This window comes from Macaca fascicularis, chromosome 10 (assembly GCF_037993035.2).
Source record: "Macaca fascicularis isolate 582-1 chromosome 10, T2T-MFA8v1.1".
In the NCBI taxonomy this organism is placed as follows: Eukaryota; Metazoa; Chordata; class Mammalia; order Primates; family Cercopithecidae; genus Macaca; species Macaca fascicularis.
This window is the reverse complement of record NC_088384.1, coordinates 69784786-69802624: the sequence shown is the minus strand read 5'-3', so window position 1 is coordinate 69802624 and position 17839 is coordinate 69784786. Positions and strand designations below refer to the sequence as shown.

Sequence of the window (17839 nt, the reverse complement as noted above, 5' to 3'; positions counted from 1 at the left end):
TAAAGTTTTAAATAGAAAGGAAAGGTGACTCCATTTAGTATTCAATTATTTGTAACCAAGAAATAACAGAATGTAATTTGTGACTCTGTCAATTTCCTCTAATAATGTGTAGTTGTCTTACCAGATGCTTTTTGTAGGCCGATACTACAACCCATTTAAACACATTTACTCAGTTCACTTAATGTACTTTGGAGAAGCTACACAGGGAGGAGAATTTTTTAAATTGGCGTATTTTTGGACTGTGAGTAGAAAGATAGATACTGGAGGGCAACATAGAAATTTGTGTAAAGATTCTGGTTTTGAGTAATTTCTGTGTTTTAGTATGTGACACAGTAAGTACCTGTGTGCGTGTGTGTTTGTGCACACGCAAGAACATGCACACTCACATGGCCACTGCTATATTATGTTAACTGAGAGCACTGATAAGTCTGAAAAATCACCCCTTAATGGCACAGCAGACTGTCAGGCACATAGTACATGTTCAATAAATGCTTGCTGGACTAATTAACTCATTTCTAAACAAGGAACTTACACAGTGACACTTGACTTTGCTTCTTGAAACCTGACCTGGGATTATAATCTCTGAGTGAGAAAATTTTAAGTATCTCATACCAAGTACATTTGGTACACATATGGTGGCAGATGACATTGGTACCCTGCCCATGACCCCTCGACCCTTAGTACTTCCATGTATTTCCAGACCTGACTTCCTAATGCCAGCACCTAGACGTCTTTGCCTGACAGCTTTCTTGGCCCCCAGAGAGCACACCTCCCACTGACTGCCAGGAGCTGGTGTATTAATACCCCAGCTCCCTCACCCCTCAGGGAGGCTGACTCTGAGGCACGTGATCTACACTGTCTCCCAGAGCTCCTCAGTGGCCCCTGGTGTAAGCTGATTTGGTAACGTGCACCTTATTGGTTCACTTCTCTTCCCTGCCTTCTCCACTGTCCTATTTGTGCATCCTAAATTCATATTCCAATGAAACTTCACATTCTCTGCTTTGGGATCAGCTTCTGGGGGAATCCACGCTAACAGAGATGCCTTTAATAATTTCATCTCTAGGAAAACACTCATCCACATAAGCATGCATTTGTGCTTGAAGTGGAATGAAGATGAGTCGATGTCATCAACCAGCATGTTTCTGTGTGAAATCCAGAAAATCCAGCATCCAGACTCAGATGCTATCTGAGTCTCTAATGAGACTTATGAACCAGGATGAAGAGCATGTCTCTCTCCTAAATGAGGATGGTATGGTGGCCATTCAACAGAGCATCCTTGTCCTCATGAAGCTGACCCACCTACATTCCCAAGGTCCCTATTAATTAGACAAAGGATGTGCAAGCAAAGAAAACATTTTAATGAAGGTTTCATTGGCAATGCCAGATGGGTCACCTATGGTCTAATCCAAACAGGAACCCTCACCCTTTTATCATTTGCTCTAAAATATCAAAGCATTACCCCTACAGTGGCCCCAAAGACATTTTCTCCCATTAAGCCTGGGCATTTTAAGAGCTCTTCTCTCCTGATTTCTTCTTGTCTGACTTTGTCTTTCCAATCATGGTCTCCACGATCACAGCAGTTTCTTCATATGTCTGAATGCTCTCTGTGGAAATCTTCTCGATAGATTCCACCACTTCTACTGTCTTATAGGCCAAAGCCCTGGGAGGGCCTTTTTCTGGCAGGCTTCTGCCCCTAGTCCCAAGCCCCTCGGCTCCGTCCTGATCAGCCACAGGCTTTGGAGGCTGGGGTATAGATGGTTCCTCTGCACCGGGTGTGACCACGGGACAGGGTCTCCCAGTCCCCTCGTCCTGCTCCTCACCCTCACGTTTCTCCTCAGGGACTTCCAGCTCTTTGCCATCTGGCTCAATCTCCTTGTCTGTAGGCTGCTGGTCAATTGGCTGTCCATCTTCTTTCTCCTGCAGACCCACCTGCCCATTCTCTAAAGGGGGCTTAGGTGACTCAGGAGAGGGCTCCAACTGGCCATCATAAAGCACAGAGTCTTCCGCGATGGAAACAGCCACCCCACCTTTGGCTGTGACGGGGTAGACACAGAACCTAGGGTCCACGTAATTGGCATCCCCTGTGACCACCACGTGCCGCTCTTTGGTGTAGAGCTCAGTGGGGGTCTCAGGCTCTTTGGGGCTTCTCACTTTCTCCTTGACCATCCTGTATACTTTCCCAAAGCTTTTGCTTATCTGCCCTCCGTCTGGCACATCCTCTGGAGCCCCTTCTTGTGTCAGGGGACTTACTTCTTTACTTTCTGATTCAAACTTAGATTCACTTTCCTCTTTAAGTACCACCTGTACCAGCTTTGTGTCTTCCAAACCTTTTAATGGTGCATCTTCCAGAGCTCCGTTGGTTTTGTCTTTTGCTATAATCTCCTTTCTCCTTGGAACATTCTTGGGGAGGCCTTTTTGTCTTGGTTTTGCTGCTGTTATATCCTGCAGAGCCCTGGTAAGATCTGGAGAAACACACAGGCAGAAATTCAAGTATAATTGTTATTGAGAGGGAAAGAAAACATGCTGGTTGGAAAACAGGCTAACTCTCTTGGAAACAAATGCTTTTTGTACTAGGGTGGGGCTTCCTTCATCTGGAGCAGAAGCAATGGAAGAAAGGCCTTGGCTTTGCTGCTCCATGGCCCAGGCTGAGGTACAGCTGGGCGACTCTGGACAAGTCACTGGATGCCTTTGGGCTTTCAGAGGGAAGGTGCTCCCTGTTCTGACACCCACAGTTCACCACCACATCAGGCAAAACCTACCAAGGCACTCAAGGCCATTGTCCTGACACTCAGTGGGAGCCCTAGCCCCTGTTCCCACTGCAGCCCCACTGAGCTCGCAGCAGACACTTGGATCCATGGAAGCCCATTCCTCAAAGTTATTATCTCCTCTGACTTCCTCAAAAGAGAGACGACAGAGCTACCTGGGGGCTTCTGACATGCTCAGATGGCCTTGGGTCTGGGAATGGAACCCGTACACAGTGGATCTACCTCATTCCATATTTAGCTCAAGCTAAATAAATGCCACCCAGCTGCGATCAGCCTCCCCTTCCTCCCAGGCCAAGAGAGGAAGCGATGCTATGAAATTCAGAAATGACAGGAATCCCCTGCCCCAAGTCCACCCTCCTGCTTCCAGACTAGCTGAAAGGAAAAACTAAAAGTTGGAGAAGACACACAAAACTCTCACCTGGTATAATTTATGAGGCTTCCCGGCTCCACCCACACAGTGAATTTTGAACTTTTTTAGCCCAAAAGTCATCCTCTGCATCCCTTCCCACTGCTAACCACAGGGCAAGCCAGACCAAGCACCGACATCGAGCATGGCTGATTCACAACAGAGAGCGAGCCAGGTGAGCCGGCAACAGCAGATGTGGGTCACAAAGCCACAGGTGCAGGGCATGCAGAGAGGGACAGGGCACAGGAAAACTGCTGGGAGCTGGTATGCAAGGAGGAGGTGCTTACAGGACTGCACAGAATCTCAGGGCCTGGTGCCAAAAAAACTCACAAGACCCCTTAATCCAAATTATTAAGAATTTCAGAGCAGCATTAGCAGAGCATTCAGCCAAGCTGGGACCCTTCTGAGAGCAAGCCCCAGGCAGGGCTGTGCACCTGCAGACCTGGCCCTGGGCATCCGGCTGCAGGGCCACTCCCCTTCCAACCACGTTGACTCTGGAATGCCACTTCCATAAAGGCCTCTGAGCTATCTGGAAATAAGGATTTCAAGGCCCTATATGCATGAGCATCCATAGTATCACCTTCTCTTTTCTTCCCAAATGCTGGGCTTGTTCAGAACTAGGAGATTTCAATGTGAGGTGAGGTCTCATAGACCAAATGTTGAAGGCAGATGCCACATTTACCAGCCAAGCTGTTTCTGCCTGGTTTGAGGGAGGGGAGAATGAGCTATGACTGAGCAGCTACTGTGCACTGGACACCACGTTACACGCTTTGGCACAAACCCGTTGATTCAATGTGGGGAGGCGGTGGGATACGATCCGGTGTTCACTTACTGCCGAGGGGAGGGAGCAAGGAGTGAATATTGAGTTGTACTTTTTGCCCAATTAAATGCTTTGTGTTGCAAAAATTATTGCTGTCAAACCATAAAACAAATATGAAAACACAAAATAAATGCCTCACGTTAGGGATGGCATGCCCAAGGTAGCCTAGCCCCTCAGTCGATTTTTCTCCTTATGAACTTCTCAGCTCAATCACTTAGCAAGCCATAGAGGGCAGAGGGTGGGAAGGAGTCCTCCCTCACATAAAAGCATTTAATTTCCAGATGGATCTGAAGCAAGCGTGAATGTTAAAGGCAGGAAGAGAGCTGCTTGATTGTTTTCAAGACAGAAAAAAACAGAGGCCCAGGGTTGGGGAGCGTTACCTTTCCCACCGGATCCAGTGCTGAGAGAGACCCCATGGCTCTGGGTGAACAGGGGAATGGGAGTTTCAATGAAGGCAGAGCTCAGCCTGTCAGAAAGAATCAGAAAAAACAAGCCAAACAGATGGTCAGGGGCAAGAGTGACTCTCGCTAATGTTGGGCAAAAATGGAAAAAAAAAGCTTTCTCTAGACCAAATTGCTCACAAATTAGATACCGTTTTAAACAGACAGCCATACACACATTTACACACTGGATGAGGACCTAAAGGAAATAATCATTTCTTTGAGCTCAAGAGTCATAAACTGTGAAACATACCTATAAAAAAGTATAAAGTAGGGATTGCTTATAACCTAAAAACGCCACTTCTCCATGAGACAGTGCCTTTTTGGTGTTTTTGCCTTTTTGGTTTTTTGCCTTTTGATTTGCCTTTTTGATTTTTTAAATTAAGAGTGGCCAACTCAGGCTGAAGTATTTAGGGCAAACAGGGTATGATGTCTCCAATTTAAGATATATGTATACACACACACAAACACACACACACACACACACATATCATATATAAATAGAGAAAAATGATAACAGCAATTGAAATAAAATATAAACAACTGGTGAATCTGGAGTATTCAGGAGTTCCTTGTTCTATTCTTGTAACATTTCTATCAGTTTAAAATTAGACCAAAATCAGAACTTATAGATAAATAAAAGAGGTATCCAGTCAGCTTTCTGTGAAGCCCTGTCCCAAAACAAAAATGTTTACAAAGTCATTAAAATGCCAATTCCAGACTTATTCTTGCAGATATGTGCATAAAGTGTTCACTGTGACATAAATATCATGTGGAATCATGCCAGATACACTGAGCAGCACCGGAGAAAGAAAAATAAAATCCTGCTTCTCCCGCCAGGCATTTGTCTGTGCACAGCCAAGACAGAGCCCCCAGGGCGAAGGGAGGAGCTGCTCCTGGTGGGGACCTCAGTTGTGGAGGGCTTCTCTTTTCATTCAATCGAAACCCAGGAATTTAGCAAGACTGGAGTGAAGAATCACAAATTAATTCCCAGCCTGTTCTCCGGGAAAATCACTGTAGCTACGAACATGGACATAGCTGGAGAGAAAGAGAGAATTTCCCAGCTGTCTTAAAGTGAGTAGGGATCGAGTCACAGCTCCATTATGGAGGAGACCAGACAGCCACATAGTGACAGCCACAGACTGACCCAGTAAGGTGCTAAGAATCATGAGGATGGCAGCAGGAGCACCACCAACACCTCTGAGTGCCCTCGAGTGCCAGGCTCTGTGCCAGGTAGCTCACCTGCAGCACCTCATTAAATACTCCTGGGCATCCCACCTGCTGGGACATTTATGTCTCCAGAGGCCTATGAGCAAAACGCTGGCTTCTCAGTGAGGCCTTTTCTGACCACCCTACTTAAAATTGCAAGCATTCTCCCATCACCCCCATCGCCACCGCCCTCCTCCCTGCTAGAGCTTCCTCCTCGGCACTGGCGGTACCTTCATCCTCTGTCTCCCCTATTAGTTTTCCAGCACCCATGGGGTCAGGAATTGTTGTGTTTCCTTCCCTGCCACATGCCCACTTTCCTAGAACTGTGCCTGGCACATAATAGACACTCAACAAAGAGTTGTGCAAGGAATAAGTGGCCCGGATGGGGAGGGCACACTCTCACCTGTTGCCTTCAATCTCGATGATACGATGATACCGGTCCAGCTCATTCTTCAGGGTTTGCTGGGCGACCGCCAGCTGCCGGCAGTCGTAAGAAGACTTCTCCAGGACCCGCTCTGTCTCCTCAATCTCCTTGCGCAAGGTCTCAATCTGCTCGTTATAAAGCTGAATCTCATCGTCATAACACTCATGGGCACTTTTAATAGCTTGTTCCAGAGTTGTTGTCTGCAGGCAAGGACACACTGTAAGAAAATCTATCCCCCTCCTCCCCTAAGAGACAGACCTCACCAGGAAAAGGAACCTGGACTCAGTGAATGTTTTATTTTGTTTGTGTGTTTCTCTGCCCATTAGAGATTAGCAATGAATCACTTTGGAATCCTTAAGCTAAAAAACAATGTGAAAACTGAGCTCCTGTGTCCTTACACTTTTTTTTTTTTTTTTTTTTTTTTTTTTTGATAGAGGATCTCACTTTGTCACCAGGCTGGAATGCAGGGATGTGATCACGGCTCACTGCATCCTCCAACTCCCAGGCTAAAGTGATCCTTCCACCTCAGCCTCCTGATAGCTGTGACTATGGGCAAGCACCAACACACTGGGCTAAATTTTTTTGTTGTTGTTCTGGTAGAGTTAGGGTCCTGCTTTGCTGCCGAGGCTGGTTTCAAACTCCTGGCTTCCTCCTCCCGCTTCAGCCTCCCAAAGTGCTGGAATTACAGGCATGAGCCACTGCACCCAGCCCTTCTTGCACTAATATCAGCACCCTCTGCAATTAACCCATAAGGAGGCCCACCCCAAAGGCAGTCTGAAGACAAACCTAGAAAATAAAACAAAACCTAGGCCAGGTGGCTCACACTTGTAGGTAAAATAAAATGAAACCTAGGCCAGGTGGCTCACACCTGTAATCCTAGAACTTTGGGAGGCTGAGGCCAGCAGATCACTTGAGGTCAGGAGTTTGAGACCAGTCTGGCCAACATAGTGAAACCCCGTCTCTACCAAAAATACAAAAATTAGCCAGGTGTGGTGGCACACGCCGTGATCTCAGCTACTTGGGAGGCTGAGGCAGGAGAATCACTTGAACCTGGGGGGTGGAGGCTGCAGTGAGCCAAGACCACACCACTGCACTCCAGTCTGGGTAACAGAGCGAGACCCTGTCTAAAAGGAAAAAAAAAAAAAAAAAAAACACCTGCTATCCGTGGAATAATAATTCAAATAAAGTACATTCTTCAGACCTTAATGAATTAGCATAAACCCAATAGCCAAAAAATAAGGAAAAAGAAGAGCATACTGAATAGATAAGATGCTACTTTTATTGAAATACTGAGTGGGAGAAAAGTTTCCTTGTTCTCATTCAGTCACTACGGTGCTTTGATTTTCTGCTGAGTTTGGATCGGCAGAGTTACATTTATGTTTTGGTAGCTAAGGTGTGTGTGTGTGCATTTGTGTACACGTAAAATAATGTCAGAGAAATACATTAATCAGAGAAAGTAAAAATTAAGGCAGGAAAATAGAAAGAGATAGTTTTATATTCAGTGTAAGAGCTTGTGATGATACATAAAGACCCATAAATGCTCAGTTGTGTGCCACATAACAGTACTGCAGTCAACAATGGACTGCATATAGGATGGTGGTCCCATAAGAGTATAATGGAGCTGGACAATTCCTGTCGCCTAGTGACAACCGCAACCATCCTAGGGCCATGGAGCCACATGTTCACTCACATGTCTGTGGGGACGCCGCCGTAAACAGACTGTGCTGCCAGTTGCATAAAAAACTTCTAGCACATGCAATTATGTACAACACATAATACTTGACGATGATAATAAACAACTAAGTTACTGGTTTATGTATTTACAATACTACCCTTTTTCTCATTATTTTGGCGCGTAGTCCTACTTATAACGAGATGTTTCTGGTAAGACAGTGACGCCACATTACCCCAGTCACAGCCTCCTGCAGCTCACATTTCCCACATCTCTTGATTGCAATATTTTCTTTTGTGCTTAAGTGTTATTACAAGAGTTAAGAAGCTTTAAAAAATGTTGAAAGTTTATAAAATAGAGACCGAGGTAGTCATGACTCTTTTCCAATCTCATTCTTGTGTAGGAAAGAATTTGACACGCATGGTCCTCAAAAACAAAACAAACAAAACCACACTTCTACCTAGCGCAGCCCTTCTGGACTCAGTGTGCACTGGAGCCGCCTGAGGGTGTTAAGAGCCTGGCTCAGCAGGTTTGGGGAGCTGGAGACTCCGCCTTGCTCACCAGCGCCCACATGATGTTGATGCTGCCGGGCCACGGGCCGCACTTTGAGTCACGAGGGGTGAGACATGCATCTATATTCAACTTCAGGTATGTCCACAACAGGCATTTCCTACATCCAGACCTAAATGTACCTACTGGACACCTGGAAGATGATCATTGCCGTCAAAACCCAATTATTCACTTTATACACTTTATGCCCTTGGATCATGAAATTCCTTAAGTCAAAATGTAGCTTTCAAAGGTGTTTGGCAAGATGGCTGGGTGCGGTGGCTCACACCTGTAATCCCAGCACTTTGGGAGGCCAAGGCGGGCAGATCACTTGAGGTCAGGAGTTCAAGACCAGCCTGGTCAACATGGTGAAACCCCATCTCCACTAAAACTACAAAAATTAGCCAGGCGTGGTGGCCAGTGCCTGTAATCCCAGCTACTTGGGAGGCTGAGGTACGAGAATCGCCTGAACCCGGGAGGCGGAGGTTGCAGTGAGCCGAGATTGTGCCACTGCACTGCACTCCAGACTGGGTGACAGAACAAGACTCTGTCTAAAAAAGAAAAGAAAAGAAATAAAAGAAAAAAGCAGGTGTTCAGCCATAGATCTGTTGCATCAGGAGGGAGGAGGAAGGGAAGAAAAGGTACACGTGCTAAGCACTTTGGGGAGATGTCTGTCCGGTCCACGTTATCCCTGCATCTGATGTCAGCCCCACCCATCCACAGGTAGGGTAGCAACAAAGTGACCCCACTCTCCTGTGCCGAGTTACAGGACCAGGGGTGGGCCTGACCCAGGCTGGCCTGTCACACGCCTTCTCTCCCCGGAATCTGGAAAGGGGTCTCAGAAATCGCAGAGTTTGGTGGCAGGTTCCAGACTGCAGGGACACATGAACAGGTCTGAGGCTGCCGCTCTGGAATGGTGAGCTTTCATATGCATGGCAAAGTTAAGAAAGGTAATTATTTGGAGAGGAAGAGAAATGAAGCCAAAAGGCAAAGACAAACAGAAATTAGGCAGCCGTGGCAAGAGAAGGAAGAGGAGGAAAAGGAGACAGATAGCAGCAGCCTCAGCTCCCAGTTCCTGGTTCCTAATTCCTGATGCACACCTCCTCTCAGATTTCATGCCCTGCCTTTTATACCCTGCTCCTTCGAGAAAAAAAAAGTACCTTTCCAGTGCAGAAACCTGGCAGACAGCACCTTAACCAAGAGATCACGTTGGTATGAGGACCATCCACAAGATGAAATACTCAGGACACAGCGTCACTCCATGAGGGTCTTGCCAAGAATGCAGAACCTCCATCTAATCCTGAGAAAACATCAGGGAAACCCAAAAGGAGGGACGTGTCACAAAGCCACTGGCCTGGGTTCTTCCAAAGCATCACGGTTATGAAAGACAGAGAAAGACTGGGGACCATCCCAGTCTGGGGGAGACAAACAAGACATGACACCTAAATGTGAGTAGGATCTAGACCAGGAAAAAACACGAGTGGAACAACTGGTGAGATTTAAGTGCAGTCTATTAATAGGACAGGATCATTGTTAATTTCCAGGTTTTTATCATCGGCCCGTGGTTTTGAGGAAGCTGGATGAGGGGTATATATTGGAAACTACTGTGCTGTTTTTGCAACTTCTCAAAAATCTAAAATTACTTCTGAATAAAACAAGAGTCCCCTTCCTGTTTCAGCTGGTGTGATCCAGTTTCTGTTCCTCCCAAGAAATCTGCATTCAAACAGTCACGTGTAATAGCAAATTCAAGTCACACACACTAACGTCTGGTGCAGCCACATCTCACCCATACCAGAGTGTTTACACACTCTAGGAAACACCTCGAAGGAATATGGGGATTTAAAAGACCCCTTTGAGGCCCAAAACTTAAAGAAGCATTGGAATTACATGGTGAGGGAAGTGTGAGGGGCTGTAGAGAACATAGAGGGGCCATGTGTTAGGGGATGGGGCAGGAGGGCTCATGAGACGGACTATTCTCACTTTTATTTTTGGAGACAGGGTCTCACTCTATTGCCCAGGCTGGAGTACAGTGCTGCCATCAGGGCTCACTGAAGCCTCGATATCCTGGGCTCATGCGATTCCCACACCTCTGTCTCCTTAGCAGCTGAGACCACAGGTGAATGCCACCATGCCCAGCTAATTAAAAAAAAAAAAAAAAAAAAATTGTAGAGACAAGGTCTAACTATGTTGCCTAGGCTGGTCTTGAACTTCTGGGCTGAAGTGATCCTCCCACCTTGGCCTCCCAAAGTACTGGGATTACAGGTGTGAGCCATAGCACCTATAATCTGTCACTTTTCGATGTTTGAAATCTTCCATAATAAAGAGTAAAAGAAAAAATTACATATGAAGAGAATGTACCCCAGACCACTGACCCAGGAGCTCTGGGGCGGCCGTCCCCTTTGGGGGTGGGTTCCCCAGCCCAGAACCGGGGTAGTGGCTGGTGCTGGTAAGTCCTAAGCTGGGCCAACTCATCAACCTCACAACAACCTTATCAGGGAGGGGCTGTCAATATTTCCACTTTACAGATGAGGAAACTGAGGCACACTGGCAAAGTGACTTGCCCATAAATACCACAGCAGGATTCGAATCTACCTGTACAACGTCTGAAACACCTCCCAGAAACAGGCCACCCCTACCCCGCACCTCAGCCTCCCCCCTGCTGTGGTCAAGCAATGTGCAAACACACACACACGCACACATATGCACACACACGCACACATATGCACACACACCCACACTCCAGGGCCTCTGCAAACTCCCCATTCCCACACAGCAACAGGCCAGCCCCAGCCTGTTCTCTCTGAAGACATGGGAAAGTCAGTGTGAGCCATGCAGAGACCTCTCCTTGCAGGTTTTCACTTAGCAAAGTTTTGAACTGTAAATAGAATCACAAAGCATCACAAACTGGGAAATGAGAGACCAGGAAAGTCACCTATGATCTTTTTACCCTACAAGTGGAGTGCAATCTTTTTATATCATGAAGTGGTGACTGTTATTTTTGGGGTAGTGGTAGGGGGCGGATGGGTGAGGTGTTTTCTTGGGTGTGCATTCGTGTTTGTTTGAAGAAGGCTGCATGTTTTAAAGGCTGGAGATTCTCTGCTGCAGCACTGTGGGAGGAGCTCCTGCCCTAGGCACCCCCACAGCCACCATCTCCCACGTGACCATGAGGCCCAGAGCCCTCCAACCCTGCACTGGTCGCAGATGCTCTACGGGATTCTGCTGAGTCCAGTGAAGTGATGACTTGGTTTATAAAACTGGACTGCTGTCTATATCAATGTGGTTTTTATAGCTCCATAATTTAAACCTTTCATCAGAAGGAAAGGGGTTCAGGAAAACCAGTAAGAGCCCCTCTCAGAAGCTCAACAGGAATGGAGATGCCTGTGACGACAGCCACCGTGGCACGGCATCCACTGCCACCCAGCACCAACCTGGTCAAGGAGAGTGAGACACGGACCCTCCTCTAGAAGGCCGCAGGCCAGCAGGGGAGGGACGCCCAGGGCATCTCGGAGAGAGAAAGAGGCTTCCAGGAGGAGGTAGGACCGGTCCTGGGAACCGAGGAAGGAAAGGGACTTCCAGAAAGGAGAGAAGGAATGAGCAAAGGGGCAGGTCCCAGAAACTGCAGGGGGGGGGGGGGGGGGGGTCAGGAGACGAAGAGAAGAGAGGTTGACCCACGGTTCCTCCAAGGGTGGAGCCATGTGGCAACTTGAACTTTATCTGGAGCCAGGTGACTGCTATTTCTGCCTGGACCGTTAGATTGCCTGGTTTATATCTGTCTCCCCACTGGGCTGTGAGCTGCTGAGGGCAGGACACAGACAGGAGCCTGACGCGAGCCCCATCTAGAGGGGCGAGCTCCCACCTCAGTCCTTGGGACCCCAGACAACTTTGGGTGCAAGGTCTTTTTTTTTTTTTTTTTTAAAGGAAACGCGTTACACACTGTCTTACACAAACTAAACCACTAGATGGTGCTAAGTGACTTTAATGAGAAATGAGACCTGGGCGGCTCCCACTTTGCAATTTTAAAAAGTGACTTTCTTTACTTCCCTGTCACAGAAATTCCCAGTCCACGCAATTTAGGGAACTAGAATTACCTGTCCTTTCCTCTCCACCTGTCCGAAGTGCTTCCTCCAGCGCTCTTAGGGGTATATGTGCACTTATTTGAAGGAGAGGCTTCCAGCTCCAAGCCCAGGCACCGTTCTCCCATCCTCCGCCCAGCCTCTCCCAGACCGAGCCCGCAGAGCCAAGCGGAGGGCTTGTGAAAACAAGGCGCACCGGCCCGCCCCAGAGCTCCTGGGTCAATGGTCTGGGGTGCCTGTGAATTTGCATTTCTGACAAGTTCCCAGGTGGTGCCGCCGCTGCTGGGACGGGGACCTCACCCTGAGGACCCCTGCTGTGGAGAGTTCGGGAAGCTTCGAATGCCCTAACCATAGGCGGAACCCGCTGCCAGGCCCTGGGGCTACCAGATGCTCTCCCTCGGCCCGCCCTCCACCGAGTTCCGGCCACAGTGCGGGCCCTGCCCAGAGGTGTGCGGTCAACATCTTCCTTCAGCTCTAGCTTAGCTGCTACATTAGGAAGCCACTAAAACCTTTAAAACCAGCAAAAACCCAGCCACAAACATTGGAAATGAGGCCCAAGCCTGGGACACAGGGGGACGGGGTGGAACATTCGCCCCCTCCCTGGAACCCGCCCCTACCCTGTGGTTCTCAGTGTGGCTCCTGGACCGGCAGCAACACCATCCCCGAACACTTGAACATGCAGCGTCCCGGGCAACTCCCCAGACCCACTGAGTCAGGAGCTCCCGGGCGCGCCCAGCCACGTCTGGGTTTTCATCAGAGCTAAGGAGGCAGAATTTTGGCCCCCATGACCGTTTCCCCTTGGTGCTACACCGTTGGATATGTTACATGGCAAAAAGGGACTTTGCAGATATAATTAAGGTTCTTAATCAGTTACCCTTTTTTAAGGAAAGGAGTTTATTCAAAATTATCCCCAATCACAGGAGCCCTAAAAACAGAAGTCAGAGAAACGCATAAGTCCAACTCAATTAGATGAGACGCAGGAAGAGGGTTCAGAGCTCGCTGCCGGCTTCGAACATGGAGGGGCCTGAAGCCAAAGAGCATGGGCAGCCCTGACACCCACTCCTGGCCAGCAGCCAGAAAAGAAGGAGGGTCCTCACTCCTGCCAAGAACTTGAATGAGACTGGAAGCAAATTCTCCCCCAAGAGCCTCCGGACAAGGGCCCAGGCTGGCCAACATCCTTCTTTCTACCTTATGAGACCCAGAGCAGAAAAACCGATAGGACCCGCCCAGACTTCCCACCTACACAACTGCGATGACACAGGTGCTGTTCCAAGCTCCTGTTAGTGGTGACTTATCAAGACAGCAACAGAAAACGGACACAGTCTTGTTTCATCAGCCCTATGCTACAGCTTGTTACTGAGCATAAGCACATCTGTTATTTTATATAAAATGATTCAGTAATATTTTGATAACTGTTTTAATATAGTTAGTTTCTTTTCTTTTTTTTTCTTTTTTTTTTTTTTTTTTTTTTTGAGACGGAGTCTCACTCTGTTACCCAGGCTGGAGTGCAGTGGCTCAATGTCAGCTCACTGCAGCGTCAACCTCCCCAGGCTCAGGCAATTCTCCCACCTCAGCCTCGTCAGTAGCTGGAACCACAGGCATGCACCACCACGCCCAGCTAATTTTTGTATTTTTTGTAGAGATGGGGTTTCATCGTGTGGCCCAGGCTGGTCTCAAATTCCTGGACTCAATCAATCCACTCACCTTGGCCTTCCCAAAGTGCTGGCATTACAGGCATGAGCCACCACGCCCAGCCTGGGTTCCTTTAAATTATCTGTACTTTATTTGATGCCTTTACCATCATTTTTCTGAGAAGAGGTCTCCATCAGACTGCCAAGGGTGGCAGTGGAGGAGCCAGCACAGAAGAGACACTTGAGACCCTACTTTAGAGACGAGGGCAGCAGAGAAAAGCCAGGAAGCCCTCCTGCAGCCACTAAGGACAGAAACAGGTGGCCAACCAGCAGTTTCATTTCATGTTCTCAGAAACCAGGTTAATCTGTTGTGAAATTTCTTATTTTGATATTCAACAAATACGTACATGTACATAGAGGAAAATTCTTTTTGTCCTGGAACTGGAATGTGCCATCTAGGCTGGGGTCCTTCATCTTTCTCAGTATCTCTAGGGCAGTGGTTTTCAACTTTAACACCACCGCCCCAGGAAAAACCACATTTCTCATTGCAAGCCATACACATCAGATAGATGTGTGTGTGTGTATTTCAACATATCCATATGGATGTAGAGATAAAACGAGGGCTTCACAAAACAAATCCTCCCTTTGGCTTGCTGTACACTCTGTTTTTCTTATTATATTTTAGTCTAGCATTTTGTTGACTTCCTTTTACATGCCAATCAATTCTACTGAATTCGTTTTACATCCAAAAATGAGTTGTCACTAGTCGTTTGGAAAACACTGGTCTCTAGGACCATGACTGCGCTTGTATCCATATCCCTATTCACATACACAGCACACACACGCACGACACACACACCACACACTTCACATATGCATCCCACATATATCACACATACCACACATATCACACACACACCCCACATACACAAACACATACAACCCTTATTCTATCCTGTCAGAGCCTCAGAAGAAACCACACACGCCCCAGTCACCAGGATGACGCACATGGTCCCTGAGCCAGGGTTTCTCTCACAAGAAGGAAGAGTTTTAAGGGCCTTACTTGGTTTCTCCTGCTGCGATCGTCAGCTCAGGGGACCACCACAGACCTGGGTTTGCTTTCCAGTAGCCCCTAGGAGCTGCTGCACTGTGAGTTTTGTGTGGTGCGTGCTGGGATGGGAATTAGGAGGTGAACTCCAAGGTCCCAAAATGAAATCCTGAGCAGACATGGGGACACTGGAAATCAATAAAAAGCACAACGTCTAGTTGTGGCTTCACATTTTTTCCCATTTTGTGGGCCCTGGCAGGGCAGAGACAGAGTAACACATAACGTCCAAATGGTCCGCGCTTTCTGAAGCATCCGATGTTTACACGTTTTGCTCTCTTGTCCCCACGTGTACTTGTTAAACCAAATGTCAACTTACTTTTTGGTTTGGGAAACGTGGTTAGGGAGCCATACAAAGGTGCAGTATTTTAACCCAGCCGTCCCCACGGAATGCCCTGCTGGAGGGTAACGAGAAAGAGAGAGAACTGGAAGGAACCAAGGAAGATGAGCCAGGAAGTAGCCAAGAAGACACAGGCCACAGGACAGCGTGGGGCTTTTCTGTTTTGTTTTCAAATTAAGCTTCACCCAAAAGGGGTGGGGGTAAAAAGGTGAGCTTTCCACCAACACGTTTCTAACTAGAAGCAAACACTGATACAATCACTCTTTCCAGGTTGTAATCAAATTCCGAAGGAGAACTGTTACCACGAGAAGAAAAACAGAAGCACAGATTTGAACAAGTGGAGGATAAAAATCCCTACTGTGTCCGTTTCTTCTTATTCTTACAAAGTTTGACCTAGGCAAAATGAATGCATGATGTAGACACTGGGGCAGCCTAAGCCTAAGCCTCGGAGGGGAGGGCATGACTTAAAGGAGTCCCAAGGGGCACCTCTGAGGGACCAGGAATGAGCGTGACGCCTGTGTTCACTGGCTCAGGACTCTCCCTTGTCCTGGAAAATTCCTCAGTCCAGGGCAGAGCAGAGCGCTTGGTTACCCACTCCGAAAACCCCATTTCTGCCAGGAACGTACGATATGTTCAGCATGTGACAGCTCCTCAAGCTGCATGCATGTGCTGCGTGTAACGCCTCCATAAAACATGTGGGAAGCCCCAGTGCGCATGCGGCGGACTCAAGCGTACCTGGGCCTGCAGCTCCACTCTCTGCGCCTGCAGGTGGGCGAGCACCTCGCGGCCCTCCTCCAGCTGACTCCGCAGAGCGGCCACCTCCCGCTCCGTCAGGAGCTTCTCCTGCACAGAGAAGGCCAGAGTCAGATTCACAGGACATGCAGAGAGGAAAAGGGCAGAGGAGGTGTGGGGCCCTGGTATGGATGGAATATCCGTGTCCCCCTGAATTCTGTGTTGAAGTCCTAACTCCCAAGATGAAGGTTTCAGGAGGTGGGACCTTTGGAAGGTGTTAGGGTTAGATGAGGTCATGAGGATGGGGGGCCCCATGATGTGATTAGGGTCTTTGTAAGAACAAGAAGAGACACCAGAGCCCCCACCCCCGCCCCCTGTCTGTCTGTCACATGAGACAAAGCAAGAAGGCAGCCATCTTCAAGCCAGAAAGAGAGCCCTCTCCAGACACCAATTCTGCTGGCACCTTGATCTTGGATTTCCAGCACCCAGGACAGTGAGAAATAAATGTCTGCTTCTCGGCCCTCCCGTCTATAGTGTCCTGTTATAGTAGCGTGAGGAGACTAAGCCAGGCCCACAGCGCAGCCATCAATGGCTTTTGCTTTGTCTTCAAAGTCTGAACCTCCTTGGGAGTGTGAAACGCCGGGACCAAGTACCAGGAGACCAGAGCTTAGACCTGGCTGTGCCGTGAACCTACTAAGAGACTCTAGAAAAGGCATTTGACTCTCAAAGCCTCTGTTTTCCCTTCTGTGAAAAGGAAAACCTGGAATGCACACTCTCTAAGAAAATGAAGGTTGGTTGGAGCCGCGAGCCACACGCTGTGCTCCGATGTCAGCGCAGCACAAAGCAGGAGCCATCAGCCCCAATGGGTGAAAGAGAAGCGACGCTCCAGGGAATGGCTGGAAGGAAATCCTCCAACCTCTCCACACTCTGCCAAGCAGGTGCCTCTCTCCTGACCTGCCTTTCCATGTTTATTCAAAAATATTCAAATTGTTTCACAAAGGCCTGACTGCTCAAGAGCCATGCATTCTGACACAGAGCACATTGACTCGAAGCCACGCAAAATCAAACACCAAGTCTACACTGAGGGTTTCTGTGTCCAAGCCCATGCATGGCAGGCAGCCTCTGCTTCAAACACCTTACAAAGTGGCTGCAGCAGTGACACAGACATACAGGAAAGTGACTGTCTAATTTGACTATAGAATTGCTAAACTAAGACTCATAAAGATGTGATGCTTTCTCAATTGGTGCTTCTCTAGCCTGAGTATGCCCACGAGTCCCTGAGGATCTGGCTAAGATGCAGATTCTGTCTCAGTGGGTATGAGGCTGGGCTGGACACTCTGCACATCTCACAAGCCCAGGTGATGCTGATCGATGACATCAAAGTCAGTCCGGTGTCTGTGTACTTACGACTTAGAAGGATCTTATTACAAGGGAATAGACGACACAATTCAAAAGGTATGCTCGGATGTAAAACACCTTTGAGTTAGAGGACAAAAGTGGGTTTGAAAAAATAAAAATAACATCTCTGGAAAGGGATCTCTGGCAAAGAAAATTAAGACTTCCGGAAAAGCTTTTTTAGGCCTTAGTAGCAACTTCGGTTACATCCACTAAGGACAACAGGATCCTGAAACGGTAATTGGTGGGCAATTCAGACAAGACTATCCTCATGAATG

At 48.0% G+C, this 17839-nt stretch overlaps 1 protein-coding gene across 14 annotated transcripts in view; it reads right to left on the bottom strand.

The window, feature by feature from the left end:
- Positions 1-1337: 1337 nt before the first annotated feature.
- The window catches only part of BFSP1 (beaded filament structural protein 1), a 79723-nt gene continuing 63221 nt past the window's right edge, over positions 1338-17839 (bottom strand). For 12 of the 14 annotated variants that reach the window (XM_074004729.1, XM_074004726.1, XM_074004730.1 and 9 more), the window contains 4 exons: positions 16170-16277; positions 6044-6264; positions 4372-4457; positions 1338-2462 (listed from right to left, as the gene is read on the bottom strand). In XM_074004729.1, coding sequence (XP_073860830.1) covers positions 1507-2462; positions 4372-4457; positions 6044-6264; positions 16170-16277 — 1371 coding nt within the window. In that variant the 3' untranslated portion in view covers positions 1338-1506. The remainder of the gene's footprint in view (positions 2463-4371; positions 4458-6043; positions 6265-16169; positions 16278-17839) is intronic. The other 2 variants (XM_074004732.1, XM_065522738.1) reach the window with 1 other exon arrangement.